At 39.5% G+C, this 12,361-nt stretch overlaps 1 protein-coding gene across 11 annotated transcripts in view; it reads left to right on the forward strand.

Annotated features, from left to right (window-relative positions):
• LOC140476474 (spectrin beta chain, non-erythrocytic 1-like) overlaps positions 1–12,361 on the forward strand; it is a 330,291-nt gene that overhangs the window by 228,496 nt on the left and 89,434 nt on the right. For all 11 annotated transcript variants that reach the window (XM_072569156.1, XM_072569161.1, XM_072569154.1 and 8 more), the window contains 5 exons: positions 1,550–1,687; positions 5,906–6,662; positions 8,982–9,184; positions 9,290–9,380; positions 10,978–11,124. In XM_072569156.1, the coding sequence (XP_072425257.1) occupies positions 1,550–1,687; positions 5,906–6,662; positions 8,982–9,184; positions 9,290–9,380; positions 10,978–11,124 (1,336 nt within the window). The remainder of the gene's footprint in view (positions 1–1,549; positions 1,688–5,905; positions 6,663–8,981; positions 9,185–9,289; positions 9,381–10,977; positions 11,125–12,361) is intronic.

Genomic DNA, 12,361 nt, shown 5'->3' on the forward strand with positions numbered 1-12,361 from the left:
ATATTTGACCTCTCTTTTCTCCTAAATCATATTATTCCGACACTTCTTTGTGGCTTATGCCATCTTCCAATTTAATGTACTTGGAAATTATTTGATCTGTTCTGGTGGATGACCCAGTCACATGGATACTGATTCGGAACACAATTTACGTTTACTGAGGCCATATGGGTAGAACAGAGGAAGTTAAGGTGGAAGTTGACAGAAATTTTGAACATAAATAGTTAGCTGTTTGGTGAAAAGGAAGCAAAGGGGGCTGAATCAATGAATTATCGCTAGAAAAACCAAGAGGGTAATTAGAAAAAAGTGAATCGGAACAGATTATTAGAGAATGAAATGTTTCTGCAAATGGCGAATAAAACAGAGATTGTTTAAAAATGAAATTGGAAAAGGATATTGAAATATAATTTTAAATTAGATTCTCTAAAGTGTGAAAACAGGCCCTTTGGCCCAACAAGTCCACACCAACCCTCTGAAGAGTAACCCACCCAGACCCATCTCCCTCTGACTAATGCACCTAACACTATGGGCAATTTAGCATAACCAATTCACCTAACCTGCACATCTTTGGACTGCGGGAGGAAACTCACGCAGACACAGGGAGAATGTGCAAACTCCACACATACAGTCACCCAGAGGCAGGAAGTTAACCCAGGTCCCAGGTACAGTGAGGCGACAGTGCTAATTACTGACCCACTATGACACCCACTTGAAATGGAAGAATAAAAATGGTTACGTTTTGGCCATATGAAAATTGAATAATCCTTCCAGTTGAGGGTCTAGCACTAGTTAGACACAACAGGGACAACTTCAACTTAATTTGCCCGGCAAGTGATCAGCAGTATTAAATAAAATGTCTGTATTGTAGTTTCCCATTATTACTTTGCATTTACTCCAATTAAGAATAAATTAGGCTAGTGTGTAAAAATCAACCTGATAGATTGTTGGTGAATTGTTTATATTAAAATTGTCCTAATGAAAGTATCCCCCCCAATGTAACTTTGTTGTATTTTTAAAAAATATTTTATATCTGTGATATTTATTGCACAAGAAAGGGCAGAACAGTCTTGCCCGTAGCAATATCAAAACATTTGCCACATCTGCTGAGTTTTCCAAAAATTTCTGATTTCCAACATCTACAGATCTTTGGTTTTTATTTCTGTCCAAAGGTTTAGCCAAAGTTCGTTGACTATTTCAAAGTGCAAATTAAATTGTAAAGGGATTAATAAAGCATTTCCGAGCCAGTAATCCAATCACAGAATTAAGATGCATTAAAATAATTTGTAATATTGTCTCAATCCAGAAATTGCATTGCAGCTTTGAACTTGCTGAATTGTGTTTATTTTAGTGGTTTTTCAACAATTAGGATGAACAGAATTGGTGCATGATGAGCTGTATATTATGCAATTAGGTACTTCAGAATAATCGAGTGGTGATCGCCACTTTGGCAAAACAAAATGTGCAATGAATATGTATTATAATATGTTACATTCAACAGCTTAATTGTTGTGACTTTTAAATGTATAGCACAATCTACCTTTGTTTTGCATAGGTTTGAAACCCTGGTACAGGAAATGAACAATTTGGGATCTCGGATCACTGAAGTAAATAGTACAGCGAACCACTTGGTAGAGACTGGCCACCCAAGTACACAAGAGGTGAAAGAATGTCAGGATCATGTGAACCTCAGGTATATTTCTAACATGTTTCCGTTCACCACATATTGTCTAGTGATTCATTGTCCTGCGGAACAACATTCTGAACAATGAAGACAATGAGAGACAATGGATGAGGATGAGTTCGCCCCTTTAAGTTTTATGTAAAAGATGTAATCAGAAAATAGTTTCCTCTTCAACCCTTGGTTGCAAACTGGTTTCCCTGCCTGGTTGTGTCCAGTTCTTTCTTTTGACATTCTTTAACTGAGTGTTAATTCATTTCATTATAGGAGCATTGCATTGTGTTCTTATTGGGTGTGAATGATCAGGTCACTTCAACTACAGTTCACTGACAAAGATGTTTTTGAATAAGGATATGTGTGAGTGTTGCACCGCACAACTAGTGAGAAAAGTCCATTTGGGTTAATGGCCTCTCTTTATGTAATATCATTTTATTGCAAATCATTCCCCCAGTTGAAAGAACATTAAATTCTAGCCCAATCTTCCTTGGATGAAATTATTAAAATTCTGGTTTCAGATCTCTGTGAAGATCTCTTAAAGAAATTGGTTAATCTGCATTAAACATTTTTTTTGTGTAGTACAGTTTTTAAAAGTGGAGCATAAGCAGGGGTGTCAGTGCAAAACATCTTAAAGAAGGAGGAGTAAAGACTGTTTAAAATACATTTATGGGACTTTTGGCTTTCAAAAGAGGGAGGTTGAGTCTGATGTTTACGGAAAAGCAGGAAAGGTCATTGGAACGGGGAAAACCCAGCAAGGTCAGGGATATCCAAACCCTACTGAATTTAGCAGTGTAGTTGCGATGTGCATTTTCCTCTGAGCTGGAAAGGACTGGATATGGGAGCACTGCAATGCTTTTTATCTGCTACGTTGGTTGTAGGAATGCTTGACTTGTAGCTTCTGCTATTTAACATGCATGCAATCCTTTCGGAGTGAGTTGTAAATCCTAGCCCCTTTTGGGATAATCCCAAATCAAACATACCTTTCAGATGATCCCTCTCAACTTTAGGTTGGGAAAGACCCATCCCAAAGATATTAAATGGATCTGAAGGACAAACCCATTTCTCCTCACAGTAGAGGATCTCCTCAGAGTAATGCCATTCAGTATATCCTTTTTAACAAATTTCAGACAAATTATGATATCCCAAGTGTTAAGAAGGTCCAGGAATATCTGTACCCCCATTTCCCCTCATATATACAATAAATAAGGTTAAAGAGTTGGATTCAAGAGTTAATGATACAGAAGATTATATGAGACAACACAAATTCTGAACTACACAAATGTTCACTGATGAGCCAACCATGCAATTCATAAATTGACAAGGCAGGAAATCACAAAGTCAGAGGAACGAAGAGAAAAATAGTCTTGCTTCTAACAGAAAACAAATTATTGTTACAATAAAATGCTTTAAGCAGAACATCTGTCAATTATTAAAGAACCATTTAACTTAAATCTGGAACAGACAGCTAGAGAGTTAGAGAGGTGACTCTCTACTGATTGATGAGAGAATTGTCATTATCTTATCCTAGTAAAGTGCTGATGTTCACATCTTCACTATTTACCATTTGCTTCTTTGCACAAAAGAATTTAAAAAACCTTGAAAATGAATAATAATATTGAAGCAGGTTAAGATGCGGATGAAGTATTAGGTGAAGCTATTTTTCATACTGGAAAGTGCATACTGCAAGTGTGTCATCTGCTCATGTTGTATATATGTTCACATTGTTGAAACAATTTGCAGCGCAGTGAACCTTACAACAAGGATCGGTGTGTCAAAAGTTAGATGTTTCTTACTTTATCACAATATTGCTCCAGAAGAACATCATTATATTTGCTTTTCAAAAAATATTTAATTTATCTTTTTCCATGCACTATGCATGTCAAAGCTTTGGGTGGTTGGCATCTCTTAAATTGACTCTGACTCTGATTATAAATTGTGTTTACCATGAGGAAAGTTTTTGCAGAAACTTAGCCTCTGCAAATCGCAGCAGTTTACTGTAATTATACCTTAACTTACTCTGAAGGTAAAGTGAAAATAAAGTTAAGGAATGCCGTTCTAATTTTGTTGTCGTCTTGTGATCTCTACTATGAAGGGGACATACTTTAGGCAAATGTCTCGATTTTACTTGTTTAAGATCCTTGCGTTGAACACACTGCTGCATTGTGCACTTGAAACGATAGCAATGTAAAGTATGCTCTCAATATTTATAATGTTTCCTACAGCTGCATAATTAATCTGTTGCGTAGTTTGTGTCCAAGGCTGTTGTTAGAAGGTGAAGCAAGAAAGTAGAAAAGGATGGATGAGACTGATGGACATAATAAAGCTTGTAGGAGAATTTGACTGCACCACAGAAAGATTTTGTTTTAATTTTCTGAGGTATTGTCCCTTGCCAATACCTTGCCTCCCACACCTTAATCAAGAATATGAATTTAATAATGAACGAAGAGTGAAATCCCATCTTTGATACCGTAACATTTCATTCCAATATATTGCACTCCCCAAAGTTGCTGACTTTATTTCTCTCGGTAGTTTTCTCCAGACAGGAGGATTTGAGTACTCTTGAGCTACGGGGCTGCCTCATGCGACTCTGTCATAAAAGAATAATTGATTTTATTAATTCATGGGATGTGGACATTGCTAGCTGGGCCAGCATTTATTGCCTGTCTCTAGTTGCCCTGGAGACGGTGGTGACGAGGTGTTGTCTTGAACCACTGCAGTCCATATGATGTAGGTTGACCCACAATGCCGTTAGAAAGGCAGTTCCAGGATTTTGACCAGTGAAGGAATCATGATATATTTCCAAGTCAGGATGGTGAGTTGCTTGGAAAGTGAGAGGTGCTTGCAAATGTTGTTGTTTCTGCAAAAATCATAAGGCTGAAGCATGAGGTGGTGGTGGGGGGGGGCGGGGGGGTGGGGGGGGGGTGGTGTATGTTAAGCTAGATATGCTTGCTCAAACAGCTACAAGTAGCTGCATCTTCTGCAGAAATCGCAAGGCGGAATCATGTGGGTGTATACCAAGAAATAACTAACCGAAAAGGGAGGTGGTCGACTGGTAGAAACAGATGTATTGACATGACCATTGCAATTGTGACGCACATAGGGAGTTAATATGAACAAGATAAACAAATAAGACCCAGTTTTGCATCAGCTAAAGTAATAAGACCCAGCTATCAAGGGGAGGGTTGCACGTCAACAACAGGCCACAGACAGATGTGGTAAGCCGATTAGATTAGCAGATGCATAGAGCAATACAACTGTCACATGAGGTAAAAGGGGAGTACCGAGAGACTCAACTGAATTGTATAAATTGTAATGTAACCTCCTGATCGGGTGTGCCTATTTTGTGGTCACCCGGGCTTGCAAGAACGTATGGATAAAGAATGCTTCAGAATTTGACTCGGACTGAAATTATTGAACAGTGAGCTTTGTTTCTCACAGAAAGGAACTTGCAGATGGTGGGGTTCCCATGTACCTGCTGCCATGTTCTTTGAGATGGAAGTTGTTATGGGTCTGAAAGGTGCTGCCTAAAGATCCTTCATAAATTTCTGTAGTACACCTTGTAGCTGGTACACACTGCTGCTCCTGCTGAATGTCAGTGATTGAGGGAGTGGATGTTTGAGAATATGGTCCCAGTCAAATAGTTACCTTATCCTGGATATGTCAAGCTTCTCGAGTGTTCTGTCCAGGTAAGTAGGGAATAACCCATCACACTTCTGACTTGTGCTTTGTAGGTGATAGACATGCTTTGCTTCAGTGTATGTAAAGGAATTGTGATGATATGGGTGGCATAGTGGCTCAGTGATTAGCACTGCAGCCTCACAGCACCAGGGACCCAGGTTTGATTCCAGCCTTGAATGACTATTTGCGTGGAGTTTGCACATCCCCCATGTGTCTGCACAGGTTTCCTCCCACAGTCTGAAGATGTGCAGGTCAGTTGAATTGGCCATGCTAAATTGCCCATAGTGTTAGGTGCATTAGTCAGAGGGAAATGAGTCTAGAGGGGTTACTCTTCGGAGGGTCGGTGTGGACTTGTTGGGCCAAATAGCCTGTTTCCACGCTGTAGGGAATCTAATAAAACATGAACAGGTTTATTAAAATATTTTGATTCTTTATTTTGACAATGATTATGTGCAGTAAAATTTCCCCTTTTGAGATACTTTCAAACTGATGGTGATTTATTTTCTGTTTGAAGTGAATATTTATAAATAATACTGATCTTGTTATAATTTGTAGATGGCTGCAGTTTCAGAAGTTGGTAGATATGAAAAAGAATGATGTTCAGTCTGCATTAAGCCTTCAGAATTATTGTCTTGAGTGTGATGAAACCAAGGTCTGGATCTGTGAGAAAACCAAACTCATCGAATCAACTCAGAGCTTGGAAAAAGACCTACCCGGTGTCCTAGCCATTCAAAGAAAGTTGTGTGGCATCGAGAGAGATCTAGCTGCCATAGAATCAAGACTTCCAGAGTTGCAGAAGGAGGCCCACAGACTGGCAGATCAGCATCCTCATCATGCTGCAGATATCTTGAAACGGCTTAAGGAAATCAATGATGTTTGGGACGAACTGAAACACACTCTTCAAGGTCGTGAGGAATCACTTGGTGAGGCCAGCAAACTGCAGAAATTCCTACAGGATTTGGATGACTTCCAGTTGTGGCTCTCCAAATCACAAAAAGCTATCGCTTCTGAAGATGAGCCAAACTCCTTGCCTGAAGCTGAAACTCTCCTCCAACAACATAACGCCATCAAAAATGAGATAGATCGCAATTTGGAAGAATACCAGAAGATACAGGAGAATGGAAAAATGATAACCGAGGGTGAAACAGACCCGCAATTTCAAATATTAAAGCAGCGTTTGGAAGGAGTGGACACTGGTTGGAATGAACTTCTTCAGATGTGGGAAAACAGAAAAAATCTTCTCTCTCAGTCTCACGGGTATCAGCAGTTCCTCCGAGACAGCAAGCAAGCAGACAGCATCCTTCGCAATCAGGTACTGGCGTACTGTCATGTTTTGCAATCACATGACCTGCTAAGCATTAGTGTGTGCTACTTTCAGCTTTCTAGTGAAACTAACCTCATTTAATATAAGTAAAATCTTAAGGTACAAAGTGACTCAGGAGCAAAGTAAAGTTAGAAAGCTTGCCTTTTAGGGAGCTTCATTCCAGCATCAGACTGAACTGTGTTTCTGCAGGAAGGTTTCATTTGCAGAGTGCATATAGCATGAACATAGTAAATGATGTAAACTAAACCTCCTTTGGATTAATGCATTTTTTAAAAAAAAATCGCAACTGCACCATGAATCTTTTTCTGATGAACAAGGCAAAATGCAATACTGATTTTTTTTTAAGATTCAGGTAGTTAAGGAAACATGTAATTTATTCATTTGGGAAGTGGAAATATAGGGGGCATCAGAGAAAATTTAATAGCAGTTTTGGAACACGTTGATAATTTATTCTGCCCACACTTAAGCGTCCTGCACTTTATAAACCAATCAGCCTTTGAGAATGTAATTCGGAATATTTTTCTCAGTTGACTGGTATTTGTTGAGATCTTGTATGCTTATCATAAATACTTTTCCAATGATTGCAACTAAATACTGTGGATGCTGGAAGTCTGAAATAAAAGCATAAAGTGCTGAAGAAAATCTGGCAGCCTCTGAGGCAGAGAGAAATAAAGTTGACTCTTACCTGAACAGAATTCATATTGAACTCATCAGACCAGCACTTCTCCAACGCTTCTTATTTTTATTTTTAAAAAATGATCATGGATATTTAAATGCATTAGCAAATTCTACAATGCAATGTTTTGCATTACCTTCACAGCTAAATTTAGTCCACACTTTGGGGTGCTATTGGTTCCTAGAAGCACTATGGGCGGCACGGTGGCACAGTGTTAGCACTGTTGCCTCACAGCACCAGAGACCTGGGATCAATTCCTGCCTCAGGCGACTGACTGGAGTTTGCGTGGGGGTGCTCCGGTTTCCTCCCACAGTCCAAAAATGTGCAGGTTAGGTGAATTGGCCATGCTAAATTGCCCGTAGTGTTAGGTGAAGGGGTAAAATGTAGGGGTGGCGGGTCGGTGTGGACTTGTTGGGCCCAAGGGCCTGTTTCCACACTGTAAGTAATCTAATCTAAAACCAATTCATTCACAGCAGCCTCTTTTTCATTATGTCAGCTTTCCTTTTCCATTAACCTGAAAAATAATGCCAAGGTTTTTAATTTAAAAACAAGTTCACAAGTAAAAACAACAGTCACAGTAAGGCAAGGAGAGCTTTTGCATAAAATGTTCGATAAACCTCAGAGAAGACTAGTGAGAAGTGAGCTGCTGATTTGATAGGATTTAATTTCATACTGTTGGCATAGTCTTATTTCCTGCCAATACAATCACAAATTAGGTACTAGACAGCAAACAACAAAAAAGGCTGAAGGAAGTCAAATGAAAATAATTCTTTAGTCATTAGTCATTGCATTACACAGATTTGAATAAGGAACAGTTACATTGAAAATCAAGGTGTTTGGGTTTTATGTTGGAAACTTAACGCCATATTGCCAGAAATCACAATGTTGTAGCAGTTATTCTTTCAATTTGCAGTATGCTGTCCAATGTGGCAGGATAGAGTAATGAATGTGAGCATATTTAACATACGTTATGCATTGAATATAAGCATCGAAAAGACAACCAGAGGGCTGTCCGAATTAAAATATATCGTTGAATCCCTACAGTGTGGAAACAGGCCATTAGGCTCAATAAGTCCACACCGACCCTCTGAAGGTCGGTGTGGACCCACCTAGACCCATTCCCATATTCCTCTACATTTACACCTGATTAAAGCACCTAACCTTAACCCTGAACACTATGAGCAATTTACCGTGGCCATATCACCTGACCTGCACATCTTTGGATTGTGAGAGGAAACTGGAGCACCCAGAGGAAACCCAACCAGACACAGGGTGAATGTGCAAACTCCACACAGACAGTCACCCGAGGCTGGAGTCAAACCCAGGTCGCCTAAAGCAGTGGTGCTAACCTGAGCAGGCGTACAGCCTTGGGTGAGAGAAAAGACCTCTTGCAGCTTTTGCTTTGCTTGTACCAGTTGGTTATGTAGTGGCAGTGGCAAAGATATGGGGGTATGTAACCCAGTCATCTTCACAATTGTGCACAATGTAAATGACCTAGACATGGAAGTCTAAATTGGGGGAAAGAAAAAGGAAAATTTCATTAAACTTTCAAGACCAAAAGGATGTCGAATGCAAATGGTAAATATTCATAAATGTTACAAAATATCTCTAAACTTTGACTTTTTCCACAGGAATACAGTTTAGTGCACGTTGAAATGCCAAAGACACTGGAGACAGCTGAAGATGTGATCAAGAAACATGAAGGGTTTGTAACAACCATGGATGCCAACAGGGAGAAAATCATTGGGACAATTAATGAAGGAGAAAAGTTGATTAATGAGGACAATAACTTTAAAGTCAAAGTGGTTGACAAGATCCAAGCTATCAAGGAAAGGTAAAAATTGAATGTTTAGAATGCAAAGCTCATCGAGTGTATGATTAAAAGGCATTGATGACTCTTTAGATTCAGATTCTTAAAGTGATTCTTTTGTTGATCCAGGTACCAGGAGAATATGAAACAGGCAAAAGAAGTGGCAGCACATCTGAAAGACAATCGTGATCTTCAACATTTTCTTCAGAATTGTCAAGAGGTTTGTGATAGTAATCTGTTTACTGTAGTAACACTTCATTCTGCACTCATGCATTCAAGTTGCTTTCCAGCAACAACTGTGAATATGTTTTACATTTCCATCATGTATTATAGTCATAGAGATGTACAGCGTGGAAACAGACTCCTCGGTCCAACTCATCCATGCCGATAAGCTAACCCAACCTAATCTAGTCGCATTTGTCAGCATTTGGCCCATATCCCTTTAAACCCTTCATATTCATATACCCATCCAGATGTCTTTTAAATGTTGTAATTGTCCCAGACTACACCACTTCCGCTGGGCAGCTCATTCCACACACGCACCACCCTCTGCATGAAAAAAGTTGCCCCTTTTAAATCTTTCCCTCTTCACCCTAAACCTACACCCTTGAGTTCTGGACTCCCCCGCTCCCGGGAAAAGACCCTGTCAACTTACCCTGTCCATGATTTTATAAATTTGGCTGGCACTTTGAGATCTCAGCATTTGAGGACAGATATGACTGCGCCTTTGTTAGGCAATTGTTTTTTTTAACTATAGGCAGGCTTCTCATTTTGGCACCACCTCCATCTGCCATATTTTACGTAAATGTGGGAGAGTGGCCTGTGGATTTGCAGCCACAAAGTTCAGGCCCATCTGTGATTTACACCCGTAACTCATGCAGGGAAGTATGGAGGTAAACAATCAATGATTAATTTTCTGATGAGCCCAAAGCCCTCTGAAACAGGAATGGAAAATGCTGAAAATACTCAGCAGGGTGGCCAATATCTGTGGGGGAGAAAAAGAATGATTTACTTTGGGTTTGAATTATGACTGCCACCTGTACGCAGTGCAGTGAAAAGTGTTGTCTTATGTGCTTTGTATACCGTTCATACTATGCATCAGGGTAACAGAACAGCATGCAGGATAGAGTGTTACAGCTGCTGAAAAGGTGCAGAGAGAGATCAACATAAACATTGTCCATTCAAAAGTCTGATAACAGTGGGGAAGAAGCTGTTCTTGAATCTGATCATACCTGTATTCAAACTTTTATATCTTCTGCCCAATAGAAGAGAGTATAACCAGCCTGGGAGGGGGTCTTTGATGATATTGGTTGCTTTCCCGAGGCAGTGGGAAGTATAGACAGAGTCAATGGACGGAAGGCTGGTTTGAGTGATGGATTGGGCTGAGTTCATGATTCTCTGTACTTATTTCCGGTCCTGGATAGAGCAGTTGCCATATCACACTGTAATGCATCCAGATAAGATGCTTGTTAGAAAAAAATAATATTTTGGTTAGTGTATCTCCCATTAGAATTGGAATCTTTCATCAAACCTTGCTAAAATTCTGAGGAAGAGGAAAACATTCTATTATCCCTTGACTTCTCTGAGGCTTTAATGTTTTTGCTGTTGAATATCGATATCACAAATTAAGTAAAACAACCTGCCCATTTACCATCTATGGCAGTGTGTTTTATCTGTGTGTATGAGACCACAGCATATTCACTGAAAATGTGTTTCACCAGTTATGGTTAGTTAGACTGCATTTGGAATCCTGCCTTCTGATGTACTGGAGTGTTCCTTCATCTGGAAATTTTTCACTGCCCGTTTTCTGTTTCCAGCTTATTTTCTGGATCAATGAGAAGATGCTAACCGCCCAGGACACCTCTTACGATGAGGCTCGCAACTTGCACACCAAATGGCAGAAGCACCAAGCGTTTATGGCTGAGTTGGCATCCAACAAAGAGTGGCTGGACAAAGTTGAAAAGGTGACACAAAGCTCAGGAATTATTATTCAGGGCTTTTGAAAATTCCGTCGAACTAATCTCCCTTCCCTGCATTTTTCATTTTTTTATTTGGCAATAGTTATTTATTCTGTCAGGATGTGTGACATCTTCCACTTTTTAAAGTGGTTTTTGAAAGAGCGTTTTCCAACATGCAAACCCGATTCGTGCAGGGGAGCAATGGATGCAGAAAACAAAAGCCATAATCCTTAAACACAATTTAAGGAATTATAATCTGGATCTTTTTGTGTTTTCAGCGCAATCTGGGTGCAAAATGGCATTCCAAATTTTGTTCCATCTGAAAGCAATTTTTGTTTTGGTCAAGTTTCTGGTCCAACTGCACATCACTGAATGTAGAATACAACAGTGGAGGTGCAAAATGACATGGGAATTCATGTGCATATTAAAATATCATGAACAGGTATGGAAATTAATGCTTAGTTTTATATTGAAGGGCTTGCATACAAGGGAGCAGAAATCAAACTTTGCAATTGCACAAACCTTGGTTAAACCAGACCTGGATTGAGTGTGTGAGCTACTCCCTTAGAATGAGCATGTCATTTACTCATGGCAAGAACCTGTGTGTTGCACTCCTTTTAATGTGGGAAGGTTCTAGCTGACCAGGAAATGCATCAGAAAAATTAACAGATTGATAGTAAGACTGTTTGATCGCGTTATGACAGCTTCCATGCCATCCAAGTCCTGAAATGGATTTTGAACTCAGAGCTTGTTGCCCAGAGGTAGAGACCACATATGTGGTTTACTGTGGGTAATTTTGGGCACCACACCTTTTGGAAGGATATGCTGTCTTTGGTGGAAGTGCATATGGAGTCTGCATGGACTCTACTTGGAGTCTGAGGATTATTTTTTGAGGTGAAATTACACAAACTAGGATTGTATTCGCTGGAGTTAAAGGATAATGAGATCCAAATTGTCAAGATATGAATGGGAAAAGTTGAGTAGATGGAGTCAAATCATTTCTGCTGATTGTGGTATGCAGTATAACTATGAGAGCCAGAACATTCAGATGAAAAATATGGGAAACCCTTTGATGCAAACAGAGGGAAGGAAGTCTGGGATTCTTTTCTGCATGATACTGGGTGAAAGTTTTAAATTTGAGGTTAATAGATAACTGGTATTCAAAAGTATTAAGGGACATGAAGCAAAAGCAGATAAATGCAATTGCTTTCAGATTAACCATGATTTCTGTAGCTCAGTTGCT

The sequence above is a fragment of the Chiloscyllium punctatum genome, chromosome 4, assembly GCF_047496795.1.
Source record: "Chiloscyllium punctatum isolate Juve2018m chromosome 4, sChiPun1.3, whole genome shotgun sequence".
Classification (NCBI taxonomy): Eukaryota; Metazoa; Chordata; class Chondrichthyes; order Orectolobiformes; family Hemiscylliidae; genus Chiloscyllium; species Chiloscyllium punctatum.